The following is a 27,861-nucleotide window of genomic DNA, read 5'->3' on the forward strand; positions in this document are numbered from 1 at the left end:
CTTGCCAGGCCAGCTCAGATTAGACCACTGTGATCGTCGCTATGTGAAACCCTAAACCCCATTATGTGGCTAACAGGATAAAGCTTTGCTACTGCTGCGCGGACAATGAGCTACAGAGGGCTTTCAATACAGCCATGCTTACTGCTCACTGTTTAACCACAGAGGCCTGGGAATAACTCTATTAGTCTCTGTATGCATACTATTGAGGATAAAGTGGTCCTATCGATTGAAATGCCCTTTGCCATTTCCTCTTGGGTGAAATATCATAGGCTATTATAAGCTGATGTACCTGCAGGGTAAGAGTACTGATTCACATCATCTGATGCATTACAGGTTGAAGGTTCCTGTCAGTTTGAGTGTTGAGCATCCCTGTAATTTGAATGTTGAATCCAAACTAACTTCATTCTGAAGACCTGAATTCCTTTCAATTGTGATTACAATTCTTTATATGTTATGTGCTACAAAATATGAATTTGACCGATTTGAGTAAATTAACATACTCCAAACAGACAATACTAGTTTATCTTCTCTTCTATAAAGTCCTGAAACACTCTGAAATGTATGATGTTGCCCTTCGAGACATAATAACCTCACTGATCGATAAGACATGGATAACTTCACACTGTCCAGACCTGTAATACCATAGCAACAACCATCTTCAAGCAATCTGCTCTCTCTGATCTGATCTCTGAGACACCAACCTTTACTGGCTAGATTAGGACAATATATGAGGTTAGATGTTTTGTTCTTAAACCTACTGCATCATACAGAAGTTTATTGTCAACGAGGGTTATTTGAGTGATGTTGCACAGTAAAGCCTGACCGGCTTCACGACGAGTCTACAAAACATTATGTACACATTGACAACATATGATACTTGCAGTATGTAGATTTAAACATACTGGGCTCAGCAGATGAAGGGACATGTTCAGTAGGAACTGATTTAATGGTGGTGAGAAGAATGAGGATGATTATGAGAAATCACAAAAGGCAGCGCAATTCTGATATTTATTTTCCAATAATTGGTCTTTTGACCAATCAGATCAACTTTGAAAAAGTGCTGATTTGAAACATCTGATGTGATTGGTCAAAAGACTTAATAGTGGGAAAAATATCAGAATTGGGCTGCCTAATGAGTTCGCTAAGAAAATCACAAAGGGGTGACTGTCTATACCTTTAAAAAAAAAACTGGAATGGGTAGACATGTTTTGTGTCTGTTTCTCTCTGACTCTTTGCATGTATATATCTCTGGACATTCCCAGTTGGACCAGACCCCTAATTATATATATATTTTCATGTCCTTTCTATCTCCCTAGCAACTTTAATGGCCAGATTAGGAGAAAATATGATATGAGATGCTGATACAGCTGTAGTATAGTTTTAACGAGCCCATGGGGGACAGTTGATTGATGTTGTCCAGTAAAATTGGCAAGCATGACCACCTTCACTCCCTTACCAGACTGTGTAAAACATTATATTTGGTGTTCAAGATGTGTAAAACATTTTTTTAAGGGGGAGTACATTGTACGGTGAGTTTAATACAAGTTGTACTGTGGGTGGGGAGCATGGGACAGTAAGCTTGGTTTTAGATCAGGATGAGTGACCAGATGAGCTGTTCATTTTTGTAATACATCTGTCTATTAAGTATTATTGCGCAATATTATTATATGTGAACTGCTATTCTAAAGACCGTATACGTTTGATATATCTAAAACAATTCTATAGATACTCATTCATACACTTGATAAAAGATGCAAAATGTAACTTTCATTAGACACTACCATTACATAGAAGAAGAAAACGGTCCTCTTCCTCAGATGATGAGGATCAGATTTAATGATGGTGAGAACCAGGGGGATTAGGATAAGAACGGTCACTGAGCTACTTACTAATGAGCTAGTTAAGAAGATACAAAACAACTGTGTGTAGGTAGGATCTATGCCTCTTCCCTCAGATGGCTAAAAAAAAACATGCATCATTCTCCTCCCAGATCCTTGTTTTGCATGTTGATATCTCCCTCATAATAGACCAGGCCATTCCCACTTGGACCGATCCCCAATTCGATCCCTTTATATGAGCAGAAGACCACCTAATGAATAGCACGCTGCTACAAGCCTGTTGTTCTCCCTTAAGAGGGGTGCGTATTGTGTGTGTTAGGGGGGCTGATGCCTGTTAATTGGCTGGTCTGTCCTACTGTGAGCCACACTGCATTCCATTCCAACAGCTTTGGTAATGGAGCCATAGTGAGGACCGTTGGGGCAGAGGGTGGCTGAATGTGTTTTTCTTTTTAAACATTCGTTATTGTACCCAAGGTTGAGAACTTCTTTGAGGCTGGTGGAGTTGAGATGATTTGAGTTGGTGAATGGTCTTCATTGAACAGACCTTCAACTTGCTTGTAGCTACTATGACTGTGTTTTTAGTAAAGCTGCAGTACAATATGCTTCCCCTTCTCATCATCAAGAATCCACTTTTTTAGGAGAGAAATAAAAAACACCAAAGAGGAACAACATGATGACTTTATTCAAATGAGTTTATCCCCTGCTAAGAAGTTTCCTTTCGTTTGAAAGTTTGTTTCTTAAATCCTTTGTTGTTGTTGTAATGAATTCTTTACAGTGATGTTTTTTCATCGTATTTTAAATAACTTGTAGAAAATACACTTTATGGCACTGTCATGAAGCATTATGACTATCCTGTGCCACTTTACTTTGACCAAGAAAATAGACTTTATGACACCTTCAAGAATCATTATGACCATCATAATGCCAAATAGGCCTATCACGTACAGTACATGCCCTTATGTCAGTCATCAATCAAAAAGAGGGTGTCTTGTCCTGCTCCTGAAGGATAACAACCTCTAACTCAACGTGAGCAAGACAAAGGAGATGATCGTGGACTACAGGAAAAGGAGGGCCGAGCACACCCCCATTCTCATTGATGGGACTGTAGTGGATCCAGTTCAGAGCTTCAAGTTCCTTGGTGTCCACATCACCAACAAACTATCATGGTCCAAACACACCAGGACAGTCATGAAGAGGGCACGACAACACCTATTCCCCTCTCAGGAGACTGAAAAGATTTGTCATTTGTCCTCAGATTCTCAAAAAAGTTATACAGCTGCACCATCAAGAGCATCCTGACTGGTTGCATCACTGCCTGGTATGGCAACTTCTCAGCCTCCGACCGCAATGCACTACAGAGGGTAGTGCGTACAGCCCAGTACATCACTAGGGCCAAGCTTCCTGCCATCCAGCCACTCTAGTCATATACTGTTCTCTCTGCTACTGCACAGAAAGCGGTACCTGAGCACCAAGTCTAGGTCCAAAAGTCTTCTTAACAGCTTCTACCCACAAGCCATAAGACTGCTGAACAATTAATAAAATGGCAAGCCGGACTATTTGCATTGAACCCCCCCCCCCTTAACTGTGTTGTTGGTTAAGGGCTTTTAAGTAAGCATTTCACTGTATGGTCTACACCTGTTGTATTTGGCACATGTGACAAATAACATTTGATTTGATATGTCATGACAGTGTTATGACTATATTATAACAGGTTTTGTCAGCTGTTATGACATGGTTATGCCCGTGTCATAACATGTTATGATGCTGGGTGTCAAGTTAAGTGTTAACAGTGGGGAGAACAAGTATTTGATACACTGCCAATTTTGCAGGTTTTCCCACTTACAAAGCATGTCGAGGTCTGTCATTTTTTATCGTAGATAGACTTCGACTGTGAGAGACGGAATCTAAAACAAAAATCCAGAAAATCATATTGTATGATTGCTAAGTAAATAATTTGCATTTTATTGCATGACATGTATTTGATACATCAGAAAAGAAGAACGTAATATTTGCTACAGTAACCTTTGTTTGCAATTACAGAGATCATATGTTTCCTGTAGTTCTTGACCAGGTTTGCACACACTGCAGCAGGGATTTTGGCCCATTCCTCCATACAGACCTTCTCCAGATCCTTCAGGTTTCGGGGCTGTCGCTGGGCAATACGGACTTTCAGCTCCCTCCAAAGATGTTCTATTGGGTTCAGGTCTGGAGACTTGCTAGGCCACTCCAGAACATTGAGATGCTTCTTACGGAGCCACTCCTTAGTTGCCCTGGCTGTGTGTTTCGGGTCGTTGTCATGCTGGAAGACCCAGCCACGACCCATCTTCAATGCTCTTACTGAGGGAAGGAGGTTGTTGGCCAAGATCTCGCGATACATGGCCCCATCCATCCTCCCCTCAATACGGTGCAGTCGTTCTGTCCCCTTTGCAGAAAGGCATCCCCAAAGAATGATGTTTCCACCTCCATGCTTCACGGTTGGGATGGTTGTACTCATCCTTTTTCTTCCTCCAAACACGGCGAGTGGAGTTTAGACCAAAAAGCTCTATTTCTGTCTCATCAGACCACATGACCTTCTCCCATTCCTCCTCTGGATCATCCAGATGGTCATTGGCAAACTTCAGACGGGCCTGGACATGCGCTTGCTTGAGCAGGGGGACCTTGCGTGCACTGCAGGATTTTAATCCATGACGGCGTAGTGTGTTACTAATGGTTTTCTTTGAGACTGTGGTCCCAGCTCTCTTCAGGTCATTGACCAGGACCTGCCGTGTAGTTCTGGGCTGATCCCTCACCTTCCTCATGATCATTGATGCCCCACGAGGTGAGATCTTGCATGGAGCACCAGACCGAGGGTGACTGACCGTCATCTTGAACTTCTTCCATTTTCTAATAATTGCGCCAAAAGTTGTTGCCTTCTCATCAAGCTGCTTGCCTATTGTCCTGTAGCCCATCCCAGCCTTGTGCAGGTCTACAATTTTATCCCTGATGGCCTTACACAGCTCTCTGGTCTTGGCCATTGTGGAGAGATTGGAGTCTGTTTGATTGAGTGTGTGGACAGGTGTCTTTTATACAGGTAACGAGTTCAAACAGGTGCAAATCATACAGGTAATGAGTGGAGAACAGGAGGGATTCTTAAAGAAAAACTAACAGGTCTGTGAGAGCTGGAATTCTTACTGGTTGGTAGGTGATCAAATACTTATGTCATGCAATAAAATGCTAATTAATTACTTAAATATCATACAATGTGATTTTCTGGATTTTTGTTTTAGATTCTGTCTCTCACAGTTGAAGTGTACCTATGATAAAAATTACAGATCTACAAAAAATCTACATGCTTTGTAAGTAGGAAAACCTGCAAAATCGGCAGTGTATCAAATACTTGTTCTCCCCACTGTATATATATATATACAGTGCATTGGGAAAGTATTCAGACACCTTAACTTTTTCCCCATTTTGTTACGTTACAGCATTATTCTAAAATCTATTCAATTGTTTTTTTTCTTCATCAATCTACACATAATACCCCATAATTACAAAGCAAAAACAGTTTTTTTTTAGAAATCTTTGCAAATGTATTGAAAAAAATAACTGAGATGTTACAGTATTCAGACCCTTTACTCATACTTTGTTGAAGTAACTTTGGCAGCGATTACAGTCTAGAGTCTTCTTGGGTATGACGCTACAAGCTTGGCACACTTGTATTTGGGGAGTTTCTCCCATTCTTCTCTGCAGATCCAGTCCTGCGTTGTCTTGGCTGTGTGCTTAGAGTCGTTGTCCTGTTGGAAGGTTGGAAGCATCCCAGAGATACCTCTTCACTGTTGACATTGAGACTGGTGTTTTGTGGGTACTATTTAATGAAGCTGACAGTTGAGGACTTGTGAGGTGTATGTTTCTCAAACTAGACACTCTAATATACTTGTCCTCTTGCTCAGTTGTGCACCCGGGCCTCACACTCCTCTTTCTATTCTGGTTAGAGACAGTTTGCGCTGTTCTGTGAAGGGTGTTGTACACGGCATTGTACAAGATCTTCAGTTTCTTGGCAATTTCTCGCATAGAATAGCCTTCATTTCTCAGAACAAGAATAGACTGATGAGTTTCAGAAGAAAGTTATTTGCTTCTGGCCATTTTGAGCCTATAATCAAACGCACAAATGCTGATGCTCCAGATACTCAACTTGTCTAAAGAAGGCCAGTTTTTATTGCTTCTTCAATCAGAACAACAGTTGTCAGCTGTCCTAACATAATTGCAAAAGGGTTTTCTAATGATCAATTCACCTTTTAAAATGATAAACTTTGATTAGCTAACACAACGTGTCATTGGAACACAGCAGTGATGGTTGCTGATAATAGGCCTCTGTACGCCTTTGTAAATGTTCCATAAAAAATCTGCCATTTCCAGCTACAAACATTTACAATGTCTACACTGTATTTCGGATCAATTTGATGTTATTTTAATGGATAAAAAGTGGGCCTTTCATTCAAAAACAAGGACATTTCTATATATATATTTATTTTTTACAGATGCTCACAATGTCATTTGGAAAGTGGTTAGTGGAGTACCAGTAACATTGTCATTGCCAGTAATCATCAGCACCTCAACAACTGACAGCAATAACCACTATAACAGCATTAAAGTGTATGTATGGTGGAGTAGGTTGACAATAGAATGATGATGACCTGTATATCAAGACAACATTTGGCTTCTGGAGCCTCTTCATAGCAAGTTCCCTCAAGTGATGATTTGCGGTTTAGAAGGGGCCACCCCCTTCGACTGGCCCCCATCCTGCCATTGGCTCGTTTACATGCCCCCAGTCTCCGCTGGCCAGTTCTATTGTTGTATCGGTGTCCATTCATTGACCGGGATGTCAGCGGGGACAACAATACCTTACGCATAACTAATAGCCACAGAACCCAGCGAGGGCCGTTCTACAATAGCAAACAGAACATTCTCAAAGCAACCTCGGCCAGAAGCCAGCCGTTCGCTGGACAGTGGAACTGAAACTGCGGAAATGTTTTTTTGAGATTTGTGTTGGTATTTTTATTTAATACATTTTAAGGAGTGAAGCTCGCTATTAAAGCGTCGCTATAACAGTTAGACTTCGAACTAAAAGGGATTCTTACTAAACCATGAACCAGACGAGGAATTTTCAGCTTTTTCTATTGGTGGTCATATCTTCAGGTAATGCTTTTCATATTTAAGCGGATGAATGTTCGAGCTTTGAATAGGTAATGATAGTATACGTCGAGTTAATGTCCTCCATGTGGAACCCACTGAATGTTTTGCTACTTGCATGTGATTTTGAAATGATTTTAGCATGCAGCCTCAGTATCTAATGTATTTGAGGTGAACGCGAAGCCATGCGTCTTTAGTGTGCACCTGGCTCTTGCACTGCGTAAAAGCAATTATTTCCTTTCCTGTCGACTCCATCTCGTCTGTATATGTCTTCCATAAAGTCATTGGTGTCGATTAGGGGACATGTGTAGTTTGCAGCCTCTGGGATACCATGGGTGTAATGAGAGAAATCAATGGGGGCTGTTAAGGCGCGCGTAAAGATGAATGGCCAAGTTGGAACCGTTAGGATATTTACAACTGTGTCTTTGGAGGGAGGCTTTTGACCTTCAACATACATGTCTATAGTGTTACTTTGACATTATGCGTGGATAGCAGAATGGAGAGCCTTCAAAAAACATAATTTGTTTTGTTATTGATTCGGGAAAGGTGAAATACAAGAGCATTAGATACTTTTAAAAAGCGTTTTTCATTCCAATTTGTTTAATTAATTATGTCTTATCAGCACAAAAGTTGACATATGTTTGATCACAGATTTCAATGGTGTGCTACCATGATGCACCATTCAGTCGATGCGTAAAGATACTAGCCTATGCTCTCTCCTTTTACGCACAAGTTTATTTCTCTGTAAGGCAATTCGGGGACAGGAACTCACGGTGCTTTATCATGTCAGGCTTCATGTTATTGACTTTAGTCAGCTCCCACATTATTTTCTCTGATTACACCATTTAAGACAAATGAATGGCAAAGGCTATCCACGAAACAAACTTTACATAATAATCACAACCATAATCCAATTCAACCTTTCAATTCTAACATTGAACATGTTAGTAAATTTGACTCATCCCCTGAACCCGATTATTGCCTCTCATGCATTTATTCCTTAATCAGGCTGTTTAAGTCTCCATCTGATCCAAAACACTGTGTCATCTTTTAAACAATATGTGCAGTTTGCAACTGTTTCCATTAGAACCACGTTTACACTACACATAAAAAAGTGTTGAACTCAGGCAAAGAACATATCTGGAGATCCAATAACTGTAGGGTAGGAAATGGTGATGTTTTGGCTAACACTTGTGTATTGAAATCTCATCAGGGATATTTGGTCAGATCAGACTCATCTACCCGTCATGGTCAGACACAGGGCAGCCAGTTGGACTTGGGGTTAAACAATGACTGACCTCCTCACACCTTCATTTACATAAAGCAGACAGACCCTCTCTGTCTGTCCCCCCATCCCCCACACACCTCATTTAGGGGCATGATGGTGTGTGTGGGATTGGGTGTTCAGTAATCCCCCTGCAGCTGCCTTATTAGATATCCCCTAAAACCTATGCACACACACACACACACACACACACACACACACACACACACACGAACACTCTCCCCCAGCCTGCACAGACAGTGTTCTCAAAATCTCAACCAGACACCCCTCTGACTGGGGGTGTTAATCCCAAAGATCTACATTGAGGTAGAATCCGGGCCAAGGCTCTACCCTGCCATGAGGCCCAAAAGCTTGGCCCTGGTTCCTTCAGACTTATTTGCTCTCTGTGCCATAGCCTCATAGCCTTTCTTGTTGGCCTCCCCACTTCTTCACCTCTTATGTGGCTGGACCCACCCTGGGTTCATATATAACAAATAAGACTGAAGTTGGCTCATAGAAACAGTGCTGCTGGCTGTTATTGCTGTGTGTATGAGGGATAAGAACATTCCCCGTAGTTTACAAACTGAGTTAATTACATGCATTGACCATATAAAATGCAGTTATTCAATAACCCTTTTTTGACGGCAGTTATGAATGACGTATAGTTTGTAGGTTGAACGTTTCAAGGTGCATTATATTTTATAGAACTTTAAGCAAGACCTAAAGGCCTTTGCGACACTGGCAATTTTTTAAATGCAATAGTGCAAAGCAATGTTGTCAGCAAAGGTTGCTGCAACTTTTTCCATTGCAAATGAGAATCGTTTTATTATCTGTGGAAATGTAATCGGCAGGGCCAATTAGTCAATAAGATTGTTATTGCCTCGGCAACAAATTGCCTGTGTATCATGTGCATGGTGAAAGAACAATTTACACCACGGGTCTCATACATTGAGAGCAAAATTCTCCCAAGGCCCTCTGAGGTGAAATGTACACAAACTGAAAATAACATTGTGTACAATGAAACCTTTTATAAGAGAAAGACACACTGAGGTTTAATGACCTCAAGAAAGAAAGTTATCAAGAAAGCCTGTAAAAGTGCATTCTGAGGACAGTATTGGAAAAACATGTCCATCTCGATCTACCAGTTTAAATGAAACAATACCGATGCCACTTTTACTGAATAGAAACATGGAACAACCTTTGTTCTGGAATTGTTTTCAATTAAAGATAAACTAGACTTCCTGTTCTTGAAAGTGAAATCCATTCAATCAAATGCTGGTGGTCAATGAGACCTGATGTTGACTTCTTGACAGAAGCCACTTTCACAAGCAGCAGTTCAAGATGACATAGGCAATTTCTGTGCAACAATGTCAATACATTTTGGTCATCCCGATTCGGGTTGCGATTGCTTTGACAAAATGCGCTCCACTGCATCTCTCTAATATGTTTCTGAGGAACTCAGGCCGAGGCAAAGGGAAAGCGAAGTTGGATCATTTCGGATCTTTCTTATTTTGATTGTGCTGTTTTTACATGGCCACAGTGTGCTGAAAACATTATATGCCTAACCCATTTACAGCAGACTCAAAATAAATGAAAAATACGCTTGGAGCATGTAGTTAGAACAAGGGTTAAAATACTGATGAATTAATCATCACAGTGTGTTGTCATTAGAATGTATTGTCATTAAATAGGCTATTAAGGGTTGTTGAATGATGAATAACAGACAAGCTAAATATGTTATCTCAATACGTTGCATAATGGATGCTTGATCTGTTGCCAACATTGCCCACATTCCTACAATGCCACCCCTTGTAATTATTGGTCATGAAATGCCCCCTACCCTTGCTGAACACACCCATGGGTGCGTAAGTGAATTGATTAGCGCAATGGGAAAAGGATCTTGTGTTCACACACACGCTAATGCCAAATTGGCTGGCAATTAATGAAGAAGTGGCTGTTTAAACAATAGGAGAGGAGCTATGCTGGGAGCAGATCTGCTGGTGCACCATCGCCAGCCATAAAGAAGAGCGTGCCACGCAGCTAGTCAAGGGGGGGTTAGAGAGGGGAGTTTAACTCCTATTAGTGGGACAATAGGCCCAGCCCTGCAACGTCAGTCCCCAAATCCACACAGCCCCCTGACCCAGCACCCCCAATCCTCAATCCCAGCTGGGCCCAGGAATCAGTCCCCAATACTTATACAGACGTATCTTCCCCCCTCCCCTCCATCCATTATGCCTGCCTGCCTGCATAGGCCTAATTCAGTAGACATCATCTGTGCCTATCCCTCTGCTATGATGAAGAGTGAAGGAGGCTAGTGAAGGAAAAGATGAAAGGAGAGAGGGAGAGCTGCTGGCTATAGCAATATCCACTGGTAATAAGGCATGTTTATGCCTATACCAGAGGGTCTTCCTGTGGTTCGACTTGAGCTGATAATACAACTAAGCCTTCAGCATTCTATGCTTATTATAGCATGGTCATTGATCTTATCCATTTCACCTAATGGAGCTTATCAACACAAAAAATGTGAGAAAGCACTGTGAACACAGTGAAGCACACATAAAAGATGTTAATTTTCACTATGGCATCAGTCTATTTCCAAAGCCGGCCTCTCCCCTTCATGCAGGGGTTCCCAGGGTCAGGGAGAGGGGATAGTATGGGACGAGTCAATTAAGGATTCTGCGACACACTTGCAACTGGGCTTGACTCACTAGCAGCAGCCCCCACACACACACACACAAAAACATACAAACCGACACAGGGAAAAATATAGAGAGGACGCAACCAATGAAGGGATTTACTTGTGTTTGCCTTCTCTGCCTCGACCCTGAACCCCCTTTTCATCGTCCTGGGGGGCTTAGCCACCTTCACGCCACAGTCACAATGGAAACTGTGAAGTTCACTGCCAAGTCTGAGGCGACAATAAACAATGAAGGGACTGGGGTAGGGGGCTGCTTTGGTGACCGAATGCAAGCTGTCCTCCGCCCGGCCCCCTCAGTCCCCTCACCCAACTCTCTCATGACCTTTTAGGGGCTGGGGTCACAATCTGGGGCTGAGGGGTAGAGATTTGGGATTTTGTGGGGGTGGAGTGTGAGGGAAAGCTAGGGGGATGGGGCCGGGGGTCCCTGTCCTCAGTGTTCTGGATAGCCCCCCTTCTGCTTATTATGAGCACCCAGATGGGTGGTGAATTTATCCCTAAACTTAACACTTAATCACACTCTGTGGCACAGGGGCGAATGCAGGGCTGCAGTGGTAAAGATGGGCTTTGCATTCTGACTGTGTAGAATACAGCTGGGAACTCATAAGGCACAGCTGAGCTTGGCTGCTTCTATATGGCATACATTGATGATAAATAATATCATCATTCACTTTATGCCTCTGATTTCAAGCACAAATGAAACAAATATACTACTAAAAACAAATTATTAAAGTTTCCTTCTTGAGCAACCCCAAAATAATGCTGTTTCCAGCACTCTCACCCCTCAAAGCAACACAATTTGACACCAGTCTTAACTGCTTCCCTCGTAGTTCCTTCTTACATTACAGTCTCCCTCTATCCCCAGCATGGAAGTCCCCAGATATCTCTAATCCAATATGTCCCCACAGAAGATCTGACATGCAGCTAATCTTTAGATACCGTGACCGACATCTCACTCTCTGTACATCCCCAGCATTGCATCCCCAGGTATTCCATTATCCACTGCTTCCCCTTTCATCAGATGTTAAGCTTGACTGGGTGTCTCTGGGTAGTGCAAGTAGTCGTTCTGAACTTCAAAGACCTGGGGCCCAAGCTTCTCAGCTGTGTCAGGCAGTGTGACTTGGGGCCTGTTCTAAGACTCCATGCCAGAGTGACTTGGGGCTTATTCTAAGACTCCATGCCAGAGTGACTTAAGCTTCGACCTGGTCCTGGGTCATAGTATTAAAATCCAGAATGGATCTATTTTGCAAAGCAGATATGAAGGAGATTGTAAAATAAGTTATGTTTTCGAAGGGTTTGAGATTGCTTGTAATGCGGCTGCTTGTTTGGCATGCATCCATGTGTGCATTGATTGTGTAAATGATGGACTTTTACCCAGAATGGCCCATGCACTCATATAATATAAAGTTGTTGGAAGGTGCAGGTGATTGAGAATAATTGTATATCAGTGATTGAAAAGTGTATAACCAGAATCTAAATGTAATGATCAGGTATCTACTGGAGCGAGAAGATATCTTCATTTAGATTAAGATGCTTTAAGGATCAGTCCTGTGGATGCACAGCTATGCTGTGAATAGACTGTCGTTTATGGTTAGTTGTTATTTGTTACAGAGGTAGTCAATGGAGGTGGATTAATGGGAAAATGGGGAGGGATTAAATGGAGTAAATGGAGGCTAATTGGACAAACAAAAAAACAACTGGAGGCAGTGGAGATTACACAGCATGTGTTGGAGCAGAGCCAAGAGCTGGAGTTTAGACTGGGTCTCCCAGAATGGGCTGATGTGGGAGAGGGGGCTGTGGGAGAGGACTATGGCGAGGATGGGAAGACTATGGATGGATAGGGGGAAGGAGTTGGGAAAGAAAGAGCAGCTGTCTGGCGTGTTTTGGTGGGATGTTTGACGGTTGCAGAGGTTTGCTGTGGTCGGCCGTGTTGATGTTTGTTGTGTCTGGGTAGTGTGTATTGTTGTTCAGCGGAAGGGTCACAGGGTCAGGGGATCCAGACGTCACACGCTACAATTCCACAGCTCGCGAAACTTTTCTTCGTCTCAGCATCTCTCCTTTTTTATCTTGAACAGCTGGGAAAGGTGGATCGGTCTTTAGAATGGGTCAGGGGAAAGAGAGAGGGTTAAAAATCAAGGGGAACAGAAGGGGTATCGCCAAATGGTGCGTATAATTGGGGGACGAGCGTGTCGACGGAATCGGTGACGGGGTTCGATGTAGTGTGAGAGATGGGGTGGCATGGGAAAGTCACCTCCAAGTTCAAGTTAAAAAGGGGAGAGGGGGACAGGGGGTGCAGTAGAGTGAAGAGGGGGGCAGATGTTCTCATCTGAGTGGGCGATGACTAAAGGGGATAGAGGGGGAGAGGGGTGTGTGGGGGGGCTATCACTAGTCATCCAACCAGACTCCATTGAAGTCATCCAAACTTGACCCCTAACCCCTCTCTCTCCCCCCTTCTTCCCACTTCTTGCATTGTTCAGGCCCTCTCTTGCATCAATGGCTCCATGGCATTCGGCACTATTGTAAGGCAGTTTTGGGAATTAATTGTGTTTGCGTGTGGGGGAAGGAGGGGGGGCACCGTGAAAGGCAGAATAGGATGGGGGGGTGGAGGTAACTAACAGAGCTATCAATCAGGCTGGAGGAAAGTCAAGTGCAAGTTCACCCTTCTGAAAACTACCCAAACAGACTCCTCTGAAGACATTATCTTTGCTCCCCTCCCTCTGTGCTGTTGTTTCTCTCTTTTCAGCCCAATACCCCCCCCTCTCTCTCTCTCTCTCTCTCTCTCTCTCTCTCTCTCTCTCTCTCTCTCTCTCTCACACACACACACACACACACACACACACACACACACACACACACACACACACACACACACACACACACACACACACACACACACACACACACACACACACACACACACACACACACACACACGCTTGGAGAATGAAGCTGTCACCAGTGCTCACCACTGAGAGAGGCAGTCTGACTTTTCACAGGGTCTCATTGTGGGGTAGAGTTAGGGCTTCAGGCTGTCTGCTCTTGCTCAATGAAACTGGCCATTTATCAGTGTGTGATTCCCAGCCTAGCTCTATAAACCCAGCCAAGCAGTAATCCAGCGTCCTCTTTTTCCCCTCTTAATCTCTCATTAACAACCCTGTTATTCAGCGGTAATTAAGGTGTTATTAAGAACACAAGGGCCTGGATTATGTCCAACATCTAGTTGGGCAGAGATGCACAACTTGGTTTACAAAGTTTGGGTCTTTTTACGTTTTTTAAAAACTTAACCTTTACTTGATATTTCAATATAAAGGAGCTGTAGGGAAAGAGGAATCATGGAAAATACATTAAACAATATACAAAATGCCAGTAGAGAATGGGTCGTAATGGTAGATTCCTCTAACTCTAAAACACACTGTTTATTTCTTATAAATCTATCCACCAAGAAAGGTGCTTCACAATATTTCCCCAGAACCAGATGGCCATATATTGTCGGTATTGGAAGCTCCTAAACTTGCTAACTATCTAGAAGCTATATTTTACAATGGTGATCTAACACTGTGATATGTGCTTAAGGCACTACACAAAACCGATAGTTAGGTTGTTAACAGAGAATAATTTATGAAAAAAGTCCACTTAAATCGATGATATCAGCACTTTGGTGGCTTCATCAGCCATCTTTCAGTGTCTTCCTCCCTCCTCCCCCCACCTTAACGTTGAGTGGGCATCGTAAAATGTGGTCTTCAATTCGTTCATGACTCTATAAACGGAGGAGCACCACCCCTGGCCCTTCTCTGCTTCTTGAGGTTAACATTGTAAAGCCTGCAGGCAGGGAGAGTTTCAACCTCTGGCCCTCCGAAGGCTCTGTACTGGAATCACTGATTGATTGGTGTAGTAGTGTAATAGTAGGTGATAGGTCATATTCCTATGTCGGTTCAGTTTCAAGAGTTTTTTTTGTGTGTGTGTGTGTGTGTGTGTGTGTATGCAATCATTATTATCATCCTCATTCTCATCTTCATCATTGTCATTTTTCAACAGCCCTCTTACTTTCATCATTGCCCTCTTCTTCATCATCAACACCACCACCACCATCATCATCAGATGCTCCATTCTGTCCTGAGGATCTCCCTTGTCAACTTCGTCAGCCCTCTTACCTCCATCATCATCATCCTTATCATCATCTAAATGGAGGAGAACTTCAGCAGTACCTGACCTCCCATGCTCCTCTTCTATCTCCCAGTGTTGGGCAGAGCCTCTGAGCTGGCCTTCCTGAAGGAGCCCAATGATGTCATCGCCGTGCGTGACCGGCCCCTGATGCTGGACTGCCAGGTAGAAGGGGAGGGGCCTATCTCTGTGATGTGGCGGCGCAATGGAGTGTCCGTTCCCACCGGGCCGAAGGCTAGCGTGTTGGCCAACGGAACTCTCCTGATCAAGAGCTTCCAGAAGAAAAGAGAGAGCAACGAGACGGACGCTGGGGAGTATGCCTGTGCTGCCCAGAACCACTATGGCATGTTGATCAGCCGCAAGGCCAGGGTTCAGCTGGCATGTAAGTTATACACACACCACAGACACGCACAGGCACATATACATATTGGAGTCCTCACACACACACATTAATAGTCATACATAGGACAGATGATACACATACTGTATACTGTAAGAGTCATGTGTTGCACATTACATGGCATGCAGCAGTTATATGTCAACTCTTTGAAATGGCTAGCAAGCCATTGAAGTGAACATAACATCTCACATAAACCGGCTCCCATGCTGGTCAAGACATTCTTTATGTGTGTTCATTCATTTGATACTGCCCATTGTGCCTTTAAATCATACCTGTCTGCTTTAATCCTCCCTTCCCACCCCTTCCTCCATTATTTGACCAGCCCCCCAGTTGGGACTGAACATTAATAACCACAGCACCTCCCCCCACTCTAAACCCCCCACTGAGTGGACAACCTTTCATTCACTCACTCCGCTGACCCCTCCCTCTGGCCAAATAAAACCAGAACTGGGCTGTTGGGGGTTGGGAGGTGCAGGGGGTTGTGGGTAAACCATTACATTACATTTACATTTAAGTCATTTAGCAGAAACCAGCAGGATTATGGCTCTTGGGAGGATTGGTGGTGCTCCCCTCAGGGAAAGGGGTTACCATGGAGATTCACGGCAAAACGCCCTACCCGTATTGATTACAAAATCCCATAGGTTGTTGGGCAGTTGTTCTAAGTTTATCAGAAAGACCTGTCTCCAGGGACCTTGTTGTTTTCGGGTTCTAGGACATTGAAAACGGTCTTGGATGTGCCTATTTAAAATATCTGATCTATTTTCTCTCACACACAGCTCTCCCTAAGTTCCACATACACCCAGAGTCCATGTCGGTGGATGAGGGTGGCGTTGCCAGATTGACCTGCCAGGTGAACGGAATCCCAGAGGCCAGCATCTCCTGGGAGAAAAACAGAACTGCTGTGAATACTGACGATAACAGGTAACACATGGATACACACACACACACACACACACACACACACACACACACACACACACACACACACACACACACACACACACACACACACACACACACACACACACACACACACACACACACACACACAGCACAACACACAGCACACAGCACACAACACACAACACACAACACACAACACACACACACTATAATTCTCCTTTCCTGTATTCAGGTACACCATCCTGCCCACAGGGATCCTGCAGATAACCGGTGTAAGGCAGGCTGACAGTGGTGTGTATCGCTGCGTAGCCACCAACATCGCTAACACTCGCTTCAGCCATGAGGCCCAGCTCACTGTCACTGGTAAGTGAAGATGTCCTTTCTGAGTCTGTATGTGTCTGCTAATGTGTTGTTACCATGCTGTGTTGTAATGTGTTGCTGCCTTGCTATGTTGTTGTCTTATGTCTCTCATGTATGTAGTGTTGTGGTGTCTCTCTTGTTGTGATGTGTGTTTTGTCCTATATTTGTATTTATTAATTTTTAATCCCAGCCCCGTCCCTGCAGGAGACCTTTTTCCTTTTGGTAGGCAGTCATTGTAAATAAGAATTTGTTCTTAACTGACTTGCCTAGTTAAATAAAGGCTAACATTTTTGTATTTAAATAATAACAAATATGCCCATAGATTTGTGCATTTAGTGTATTTTTGCCTCTTCACCATTTCCTGTCTTCTCTCTCTCTCACTGTCTCTCTCTCTCTTTCTCTTTCTCACTGTCTTTCTCTATCTCTCTATCTATCTCTCTCTCTCTCGCTCTCTCGCTCTCTTTCTCTCTCTCTCTTTCTCTCTCTCTCTCTCTCTCTCTCTCTCTCTCGCTCTCTCGCTCTCTCGCTCTCTCTCTCTACAGTGGCAGCTCCACGGATCTACAAGGAGCCGGTGATTCTGTCGGGTCCTCAGAACCTGACCATCACTGTGCACCAGACCGCCATCTTGGAGTGCATCGCCACTGGCAACCCTCGACCCATCGTGTCCTGGAGTCGGCTGGGTAGGGCTGTGCTCCCTCTCACTCTACATCACTGTCCCCTCTCACACACCCTACATCACTGTCCAAACCCAATACCAGATCCTTCTACCACAGAGAGTATTGTCTCATAACATCAATTTGTTATCGCTAACAGGTAAAATCAATTTGTTATTGTCACCTTTGTGACATCTTTTAGGATTACAGAAGTGACAGCAAACATACACATGATATAAGACTTCAATGTGGCCTTGGTAGTCAGACATTGACTGAATGCTGCCTTAATATTGTTGAGTAGTTCTGTACTAAATAGATCATCCATGTTTGCTACAGATGAGACATTCAGCTCTCTAACTCTCTAACTCTCCCCTCTTTCTCTTTATCTCTCTCTTCTCCTCCAGACGGGCGCTCCATCGGGGTGGAGGGTATCCAGGTGCTGGGTACGGGGAACCTGATGATCTCAGATGCCAACTTGCAACACTCTGGGGTATATGTGTGCTCTGCTAACCGCCCTGGCACCAGGATGAGGCGTACTGCGCTGGGCAGACTGGTGGTGCAGGGTGAGTCGTAGTACCCATCAATCTCACACCAAACACACTAGTATTAATGTTGGCTTTGTTGATACAGCACTTTTCAGATCTCCCACCCCAATATGTATCCCCCACCCACCATTACCAGCCTCCAGGAACCACTCAAGCATCAACTCAACAGACCGGTGTCTCCCAGGCCTATGCTGAATGCACCCCTAGCCACTACCCCGAAAACACTCCTCTAGATCTGAAATGAGTTGATAGGTAGAAAAAACATGTTAGACATTCCACCCAGCCAATCAGGAGACAAGTTGAAGCTATTAGCATCTGGTTCAACCCTATGTGATCTTTCCAGATCTACAGAAGAGGCTGGGGGTCAATTTGGAAATTCATCTCAAGTCTCCCTCAGGGGAACACCTCACTCTCCCAGGGCTCTGTTTTGGGGGGTAGAGATAGGGGGAGGGATGGGGAGATGGAGCGAGAGAGGTAATAAGCAGGATGGAGGATGGTGGGGATGCTGGGGTTATTTTAGGAAGGTCAGGCTATATTAACCTTTGGTAGATTTCACAATGACCTTAAGGGTGAACTGACATCCCCCAACTCTTCTGGTCACCTTTGACCTCCTGGCACGGAGCCTTAGTGTTCTGCTTTTGGCCAACATTTTCTTTTGATATTGACGTTGATATTGGGCTCCAGCTGGACAAAGATAAAGGAGGAGATACCGTTTATTGGTGACCCTCCCTTATATACCTACCTCTCTGCTCTACCTATTTTAGCTCTTAATACCTTGTTTTATACTATAGCATCTTAATGGTGGTTCATCCCACGGATTCAACTCACAATTATGCTTACACAAATATAAACTCAGAGTAACACTCAAATACAAACACACTCAAATTTGAGTTTCAGAGTGAGTGTGTTCATAGTTGGAGTGTTTAGTCAGGTGATACTTTCCTGTACATCAGTAATACACTGCCGAATGGCACAGTAGTACACACATTTGTACATGTATAATGGTAGCTGGTGTTAATGGCTGAGTCTATCTGCTTGTCCTCGCCACCCAACTCAATCAATCAATATCTGCTTTCTGTGCCTTTCAAAATCAGGATCTGGCATAGCACCCTTATTGGGCTTGGTGAATATATTCATTCATTTTTTTGATTGATGTTGGAAAAGGAACAAAGAGCATAACTTGATTTGAAAACAAAGAGATCAAAGCATCAATAGGTTTGGAGGAGTACAATTGCAGTCAGCGTTCATATGCAGATATGAATCGGTTTAGTTTCTCTCGCTTTTTCATAACTTGATCAACACATGTATGTGCTGCATGTTACATGTATGTGCTGCATGTTACATGTATATGCTGCATGTTACATGTATGTGTTGCATGTTACATGTATGTGCTGCATGTTACATGTATGTGTTGCATGTTACATGTTACATGTATGTGCTGCATGTTACATGTATGTGTTGCATGTTACATGTATGCGCTGTATGTTACAGTGTGGATACCATTTCTGCTCTTTCTAAAACCACTCATACAGTTAATGTGGGGGTAGATATCAACAATCCAGTCCATAATGTTAACACCATCTATATCAGGGACTCAGGCTATACCCAAATCTAACATCAATAAAACATACCATGTGAATTATATTTAACTCAATCACTTGATATCTCACATCAAATACCATCTGCCTCAATGTGCCTGAAACTCTCCCAAGTTTACTGATTCTACTTGAACTTGACCATTCTTTACCTTCTGCAGACCTTTTCAGTCTTATGAAGTCAAGTTAGGGCCAGTCTGGGCTGGCTTTGCATATTATGGGATGCCCTTTCAGACCTCATCTCCCTGGTTGTGTCTGCCTCCTGCCTCCTGCCCCCCCCCCCCAAACTAATTTGGGGTGCTGGCTGCTGGGGGTCATAAATTGGCTGCACCAGGGGACCACCTGACCAGGACAGATGCAGGCCACAGTTAGACAAAGGCTGCATAGCCACCATCTGTGGCCATTAATGGACATTTTTGGAGGGTTTGATAATAAAACAATTGTGGAAAATCAAAACAAAAGAGGAGAATCAAGTTTGGAATGTTAAAGTTGAACTTACAAACAAGCATTTTAAGAAGCCTTTTTAAACTTCAAATAGACTACAAGTGCATTGCAGGAAAGTTTTTCTGCCACCGGGTGATCAAATTAAGATCCTACATCTGTAGGTTGACAGAGAGAAAAGGAGAGCTATAGGGAGAACAGATACAGAATAAATTGTGAAACAGAGAACTGAAAAAAGACAAGATATAGAAACAGAATAAAACAGACAGTGCTAGCAAAGCCCAAGTGCCCGGGGGGAGGGGGAGGCGGAGCAGAGTGATGGTGCCAGAGTGAGGGATCACCTCTGACCTCTGACCTCCCACCCCTAACCCTCTTCCTGCAGGCCCTAAGGAAATGATGCATGAGATGGTTGGGGGTGGGGTTTAGGTTTTGGTGGCTGGGGGTGGGGCTATGATGGGGGTTTGGGTGCTATAGGCCTTTGATTGGCAGGCCTTGATGGAGCGAGACAGTCCCTGCTCCACCTCCCTGGCCTGTGGGGACACTTGTCTTTGTCACAGCTGCAGGCGACAGACACAGGCAAGGCCAAGTTCAGGGGACAGAGGCCACCGAGTGCCAGACAGACACACAGAAGGGCTCAGGACACAAAGGGACACGACAGCCATTGTGTGTTTGCAAAACAGCTTATTCTAAGGGACGTCTATGTGTAGGCCTACAGGCCATTCCCATGGCTGCTGGTTAGCATCCTCATGCATAGAGAAAGCCATGAGCCACTTTCATTCACACCTTCTGAATATGTGCATAATATTCCAGGGAAGTCAGGACAATTCACTATTGCCATGAGGTGTTTGATTGGGACCTATGTGTCGTGAACGTTCTCATGATGGAAGTTATGTTCGATTTTAGCCACGTCATGGTCATCTCATTGTATTGTTCTGATTACACTGGGATCAGGTTTACAGAGAGGGAAGCATATTCAGTATATTTCAGGTTTAGTTCTGTATGAGAAATGGTGTGAAACAGTTGAAAACCAATCTATGACTATGATTGGTTTTCATGATTGAGGACCTAAATGTGTGTGTGACCAGGATGCTGAAGTCGACAATATTCAATAAGAGTCACAGCAACGTGCAGGAACACAGAAAACTCTAGATAGTCCAGCCACACCTTTGGTAGACAAACAGCCAGACAGAGGGACAGGCAGACCCACATTCACTGCAGGTTTCTCCTCCAGTTCATTGAAATAATAGGAACCACGAACCCTCATTGAACTAACAGGGCTTGAATGCATCTCTACTCTAAATATATGACCTCAACCAAGTTCAAGTGTGAAGTGCACTGTAGCCCAGGAGAGAGAGATGCTAGAGGGTAGATTCATTACCCAAACTTCCCCCAAATGCAGTAGTATGGAGCAGCCCCCATTCACTCTCACAATGGGAGCCATCTTTTTTGCTCTCAAATGAGCAAACCTGCACTCTCACCCTAACCACAGTCTCCCTTCTCCCCCTCTTCTTTACCCCATCGGTCCCTTCTGCAGAGAGGCAGGCTGGGACAGCTGGGGAGCTCTCTGCAAACAGAATGACAATGACAATGACCCTGACTGCCATTCTGTCACCAGGCTCTCACACACACACACCATTGATTGAGTGGTTTACTCTAACTCAATTTCAGCTCTCCACACTGCTGGAGCTGAAGTGAAATACACACTTATTAAACACTTATTCTAGACTGTTTGGAGTACTCCTGTCAGTCTAGGCTTAAGGAATTGGAAAGTTTGTTGCTGATGGAAATCTCTAGAGGGCCATTTATGGCAGCTTAATGTTTCAACTTTCCTGAAACCAATATTTGGCCATCAGGTGGATTTCTGTTCTGGAGATGGAAGAAAAACTGTTAGGGAGATTAAATGTGTTCCTCTGGTTATATAAAAACGTTTAACACAATTTGTTGTCATATCCAAGTTCTGCTACCCTGGGAACCCTAACAGATATATATCTCCTCAATATCCTCAAATCTCCACAAGATTAAACCAAGCATTTATGTTTATCTTTTCGGTACACAAGCTTTATAGGCCCAGCTTGTATGTCATCTTTTATTTTCCTGTCCCTTGTTAATGCAAAGAGATTGAGGCCCAGCGCCCTGGTTAGAAAAAAAGAATCCATCCCTGCCATTGATTGATGGCCCCCCCAACCCCCCATGCCCCCAGCCCCTTCACCCCCCACCCCACCTCCCTCTCCTCTTGGTCCGCTTTTCCCAGAGTCCTGACAATGGATTTGTGAGCTGGCTAATTTTTACGAGGGGGGTGGGGGTAGTAGTAGATCAATGAGATGCGTGTGGAGGGGGGAGAGGCCTGAGGTTTTTGCACACAGACATTATGCCATTGTGGCAGCAAGACTGCCTCTGTGTCCCACCCTGTGTCCCTCTCAACTCGGGTGTCACGAGAGGGACGGACAGGGGTGTCGCTTTAATTTGGGGACGAGATGCTGCTGTCATGGATCATGAACTTGATTTTGGACTCCTTGTTTTGGCATATGCTCAGTTGGAGTCCGAGTCTGGACCTTAATGTTCTTATCTCGTTGGAGATGTTTTGGCTTTTCTTGTTTGGGGATTATTTGGGGATTTGGATTCAGAGGCAAACACACATTCTGACCACAGAAAACACAGAACAGAATGAAATGTCATCCTTTTCAAGTTCTTTGAGTAACTTTCGACAATTTGAGCACAAACAGGGTATACAAAATATTGAGTGAACCCTAGAACTTAAATCAAGATTGTATCTCTTGTACACTGTCCATGAACCCAAATATAATTTTGGCAAATTGAGAGCTCATCTTAGTCTCAGCCTTAATGGTCAGAATAATGTCAAGTCCACCTGTGTCAAGTGCATTGCTTAAACATCTATGCTGCCCTCTACTGTGCTTTATAGTAATTGCAAGACATAGGCAACACTGCACAGCCACTGAGCCCGATAATGGCAAGCAGTATCTCATTCTCTATTCATCTCCCTCCGCACCCCCTCTCATTTAAATGAAATTGAAATAAACTACATAATGTAGATATTGCCAAGCAGACTTTGAGACATTACAAGATGGTGGAACATTCCATCACATACATTAATTACATAGCACGTAGCGAAATAGGAGAAGCTCACTCTCTTTTTCTTTCTCTCTATTCCCAGCTCCTCCTGAGTTTTTGCAGTGGCCGCAGTCTGTCTCCAGACCAGCAGGGAGCAGTGCAGTGTTCACCTGCATGGCCCAGGGAGTCCCCGAGCCTCACCTCATCTGGCTGAAGAACGGCAAAATCCTGACGCCTGGTGACAACGTCAAGCTCACCAACAATAACAGGTACAGTAGTTAGTATGTTTTTACTCATCTACATATACTTTTAGATTTTCCAAATATAAGATTCAAATGAAACATTAAGTAATGTTATTAATAGATTCATTACACCACCATTATTAGTCACTCCAACTCTTAACAATACCCCCCTACAGCACGCTGGCGGTGACGCGCATCACCACGGATGACGAGGCCATCTACCAGTGTATTGCTGAGAACAGCGCTGGCACCAACCAGGCCAGTGCCCGCCTGGCCCTCACCCAGTCCACGGAGTTGCCCGAGGCCCCTCAGGACCTGACGGCCACGGCCCTGTCCCCCACCACTCTACAGCTCACCTGGGCCCAGCCTGCCCCAGAGGTCACCGACGGCATAATCGGATATGTGCTGCACATCCGCATGTTGGGCGGTAAGGAGGCTGTTATAATATAATACAACTTCATTGTCCAAAGTGAATCGTATTTTTGCTTTCTTATGTAATTCATATGGAGAATTTAATTTTAAAAATCCAGACAGTTATGCATCTAGAGCTTCTAGTAATACTCTAGTAGTACACAAGACTGCCTCTTTTTAATACCTTCCTCTCGTAAGATGCAAAGATGATGACCTCACTTCCTGTTTGCTGTCCCCTCCAGAGCCAGACAGCAGAGAGCTGCAGGAGGCTGTCAGTAAGACCACCTTCCAGCATGACTTCACCACCCTGGAGCCTGCCACCACCTACTCCATCTACCTCAAGGCCTACTCCCCTCTGGGAGCCAGCCAGCAGTCCAGCACTGTGGTGGCTACAACACTAGGGGGCGGTACGTCATGTAGATGTCATGAAATGAGAGGAGATAAGCAGTTGCATATCAGAGTGACTCATTTCTCATGCACCTATATTTGTATTTGTTCATCTCTTTTATTTTCCTCACCTTTCTATATTTGACTGTTTCTGCAAAATTTTTCAGTTTTTCACATTTAGTTTGTTTATTCGAAGCCTTACTCTCTTTCCCTGTTCTCTATCTGTCTTCTCATGTTTGGAATTCAATTTGTATGTTAATCCGCTCATCCTCTCTGTCCCTCCCCTCTTTCCCCTCACAGTACCCAGTTCTCCCAGTTTCTTCACCAAGGTGCTGAACAAGACGGCCATGCAGGTGTTCTGGGAGCTGCCCAGTAAGTCGGGCAAGGTAGAGGGCTTCAAGCTGTCCTACCGCGAGGTCCCCCAGCCCAACTTCCAGGGGCAGGAAGTATTTCCCGGTCACATCAACACCCACACCATCTCCCATCTAGGTAAGTGATGAGGTAGCATACTACTAACCACTGTCACTGCAGGGTCTCAGATTGCAATGACTCACGCAAAGCAGACATTTTCACAATGCGGAGTGCCGGTACTGGTACCAAAAGGACCTTTGAAATGGGATGAATGTAACTGTGTATTAGAGTTTCGCTTTCTATGGTTGATTTTCCTACCTGGCCATCTCTGTTTCAGAACCCACTGCTGTGTATGAGATCCAATTGGTGGCCTACAACGGCAATGGGGACGGCACTGCCAACAAGCGTCTGGTTTCACTGGCTGAGAGTGGTACCAGCGCCAAGACCAGCTCCGGTGAGACACAAACACGGACCTTTAAGCTGATTTAGGATCAGGATCCTATGTGTAACTGTCAGTGTAAAATGGTACTGTCAAACATACTGCACCAGGGGGCGATGTGGAGCAATGATGCTGTCTTGTTAGTATGTGTGTCAGGGGTACATTTAAAAGAAAAATGTATCTAGAGCAATTAGGGTTAAGTGCCTTGCTCGAGGGCACATCAGCAGATTTTTCACCTAGTCGGCTCAGGGATTTGAACCAGCGACCTTTCAGTTACTGGCCCAACACTCTTAACCGCTAGGCTACCTGCCGCCCCGAGTTGCAAAGGAAGGGTATATTACTGGAAACGTTCAAAGTTTACCAGTTACCTACCAGAATTTTTGGTAACTTTCAAGATTTGTATGTCATTTATCAAAAGACATCTAGAGGCCGTTGGATACTTTAGATTATCACAGATGTCCGTAGTTATCGGTGGCCCTCTCTCTGGCAAGATCACATGTCAAATTATTAAGTTAGGTGATTAAAAAAAATATATATATTGAATGACAAAGCTGTACAACATTATCCTAAATAAAAACTATCAACTTAGTGAATACCATTAGTAATATGAGGGTTTCATAATGAAATATCCTTTCCATATTTTTTTTACACACTTTTATTTATTTGACTATTTCAATATGTATTTGCTGAACATCTCAGTGTGTGTCAAGTATATACACAAGGACAATATTTGCCTCATGATATTAAAGGTAAAGCAGATCGCTGTATCGACACCACAGATGGTGTGAGTCGTGGCACTTGTGCGTGCATTTGTGCGTGTGTATGTGTATGTGTATCCCGCTACTGTTTTTCCACTAACAAAACCCATTTTTGTGCGTATTTGTCTAGGTGGGCAGAGCCCATGTAACTGCAAGCAGGAGGACGAGGGGTCCATGACTGGCATTGTGGTGGGAATCCACACTGGCATGGCATGTATCATTTTCTGTGTGCTGTTCCTCATGTTTGGCTACCGCCGCAGGTAAGCAAGCACTTTTTGGTATATAATAATAAAATATATAATAACAGAATATGTTTTGAATATGGTTTTAGTGTAATAACTTTAACTGTAATAACTGGATTTTAATGTGTACATTGCTTTATTTATTATTGCCTGGATATTGAGTCACTGACTCGAGGACATGGGTCTCATTCCATGTTTGAATGCTTCTCTCCCCAGCTTCTTCTGCAGGAAGGGGACCCAAGATGGCTGGTCAGGGCCCCGAGGAGGAGACAGGAACCAGCGGGCTGGCCCACCAAAAGAGGGGGTGATCCACATGCCCGAGGTCATTGAATTAGTGCCTCAGGTAAGGAGCTGTAATATGCACAATTCTACACCATACACACTCACAGTTCTAGCATTCTGTGTCCTATGGAGAGGTTAGTATAATAATAACCATCCTTCTCTTTTCTGCCTGTAGAGATGTGACTCTATCACTGCTCCAGTGATGGTTGTTAAGGGTCAAGACCCCCCAGCGCAGTGCCAAGTCCTCATCGAGCAGCCCCCACCATGCCAGCCTGGCACAGGCACTGGCTAAAGCACCCAAACACCACTCCACTTACCTCCCCCAACCCCTTACCCTGAGAAATGAATGGCTGTTCTATGGTTCCTCCACCTCACCTGCCCACCAACGCCTTAGCCATAGTCTGCCTATTGCAGCGTCCAGCCGTAGTTCTAGCAGTGAATGAGAGAGAGATTGAGAATGAAACTGAGAGTAAGAGATGATGTGTTGAGGACTTCTGTTGAATGGCCAATGCCACAAACAAAAAAAGGTATTTTATAATAGCTTCAAGTAAAAGTAGTACCAATGTAGTCATGAGTAACTATTGGGATGTTAGCCCCATTTCTGTCTTGTGTCTTTTACACCAAAGCTGAAAGCCTTATTTTAACATTTTATTTTTAGTTCCATGGAAATGTATTGATAGCCATAGAGGAAATGGGCACAGACCATTTATTATTCAAAATGACTCATTAGGTAAAATGCTGCTGGCTCATCTCTGAAGATAACTGCATTATTACTATATTCCTTATATTTTCTATGTGGTATTGGACATTGTGCATCTTCTTAAAACCAAAACTCATAAATAGCTTCATTTTATGTCATTTTAAGTTAAGTTAGGTTCTGATAGATATAATGAGGCCTTTTACCAGTTTGAACAGTGAACGTGGCTCTCAGATGATTAGATGTTGAGCTTGAGTCAATGGATGAGATAGAAAGTCTATCAGTCTTACATTGGGGCCAGTACCAAAGTGATTTCTCTGTTCAGCTTGTGATACAGTAGATATAGTGAATGTTTTCAGTCGCTTGGTGTTCTCTGGTTAGCTCCATAAGATTGTACCTCGGGGCTACGTAACGTGGTCAGCTTTAGCCTTGCCGAACCTGACTGAGTTGATTGTTTGACTGAGTTGATTGTCTCACCATGTTAGCCTTGAGGCGGTCCGGGGTCGAGGGATCACAGATTCAGCCATTTTTGTTCAACCCCCTATCCCAAACTCTTTGTTAACTTTCTGCTCCCCCACCAAAACGTTTTACCTCCAAAGATAGCTACCTCAGCCTGACGAGAACGTCAGAGCTATCAAGGTAACCATTTTGCCTGTCGTGCTGCTGGTCAAGCATACCTACCTCAACCAAAAGGGTACTTCTGTGCCCCCTTTTCCTTTTCTTTTTGGGTGCCAATGCCAGTCCTGTGCCAGCTGCCAATCCTTCTGTTCAGAGGGTGGTACACTCTTTCGATTCCTTTACTGTCAAGAAAAGGAGGAGGCCTAGGATCGTGATTGAATGTCACTAGGCCCATCTTCTACCCAGAATGTAACTGGTTGGATCTGTGGGTTTGCCAGTTCACTTATGTTGTTTGACATTGTATAATTCCTGATCACCGATTTTCTGCTTTAATCGCCTGC

General features: G+C 43.9%; 1 protein-coding gene across 1 annotated transcript; it reads left to right on the plus strand.

Annotated features, from left to right (window-relative positions):
* Positions 1-6,710: 6,710 nt before the first annotated feature.
* LOC118367621 (immunoglobulin superfamily DCC subclass member 3-like) lies at positions 6,711-25,945 on the plus strand. Its single transcript, XM_052494435.1, has 12 exons — positions 6,711-7,013; positions 15,002-15,509; positions 16,304-16,448; positions 16,663-16,793; positions 17,333-17,470; positions 17,848-18,006; positions 23,197-23,362; positions 23,512-23,762; positions 23,989-24,153; positions 24,434-24,622; positions 24,822-24,938; positions 25,812-25,945. The coding sequence occupies exons 2-12, from the start codon at positions 15,182-15,184 to the stop codon at positions 25,943-25,945; spliced, it is 1,923 nt and encodes a 640-aa protein (XP_052350395.1). The 5' UTR covers positions 6,711-7,013; positions 15,002-15,181.
* Positions 25,946-27,861: the final 1,916 nt, after the last annotated feature.

The sequence above is a fragment of the Oncorhynchus keta genome, chromosome 34 (genome assembly GCF_023373465.1).
Source record: "Oncorhynchus keta strain PuntledgeMale-10-30-2019 chromosome 34, Oket_V2, whole genome shotgun sequence".
NCBI lineage: Eukaryota > Metazoa > Chordata > Actinopteri > Salmoniformes > Salmonidae > Oncorhynchus > Oncorhynchus keta.

Excerpts from the sequence above, each read along its gene's own strand:
- LOC118367621 (XM_052494435.1), top strand. The coding sequence starts at position 15,182 with ATGCTCCTCTTCTATCTCCCAGTGTTGGGCAGAGCCTCTGAGCTGGCC. Across the intron at positions 15,510-16,303 it reads GGCCAGGGTTCAGCTGGCAT|CTCTCCCTAAGTTCCACATA; the intron begins GTAAGTTATACA and ends TCTCACACACAG. Across the intron at positions 16,794-17,332 it reads GGCCCAGCTCACTGTCACTG|TGGCAGCTCCACGGATCTAC; the intron begins GTAAGTGAAGAT and ends CTCTCTCTACAG.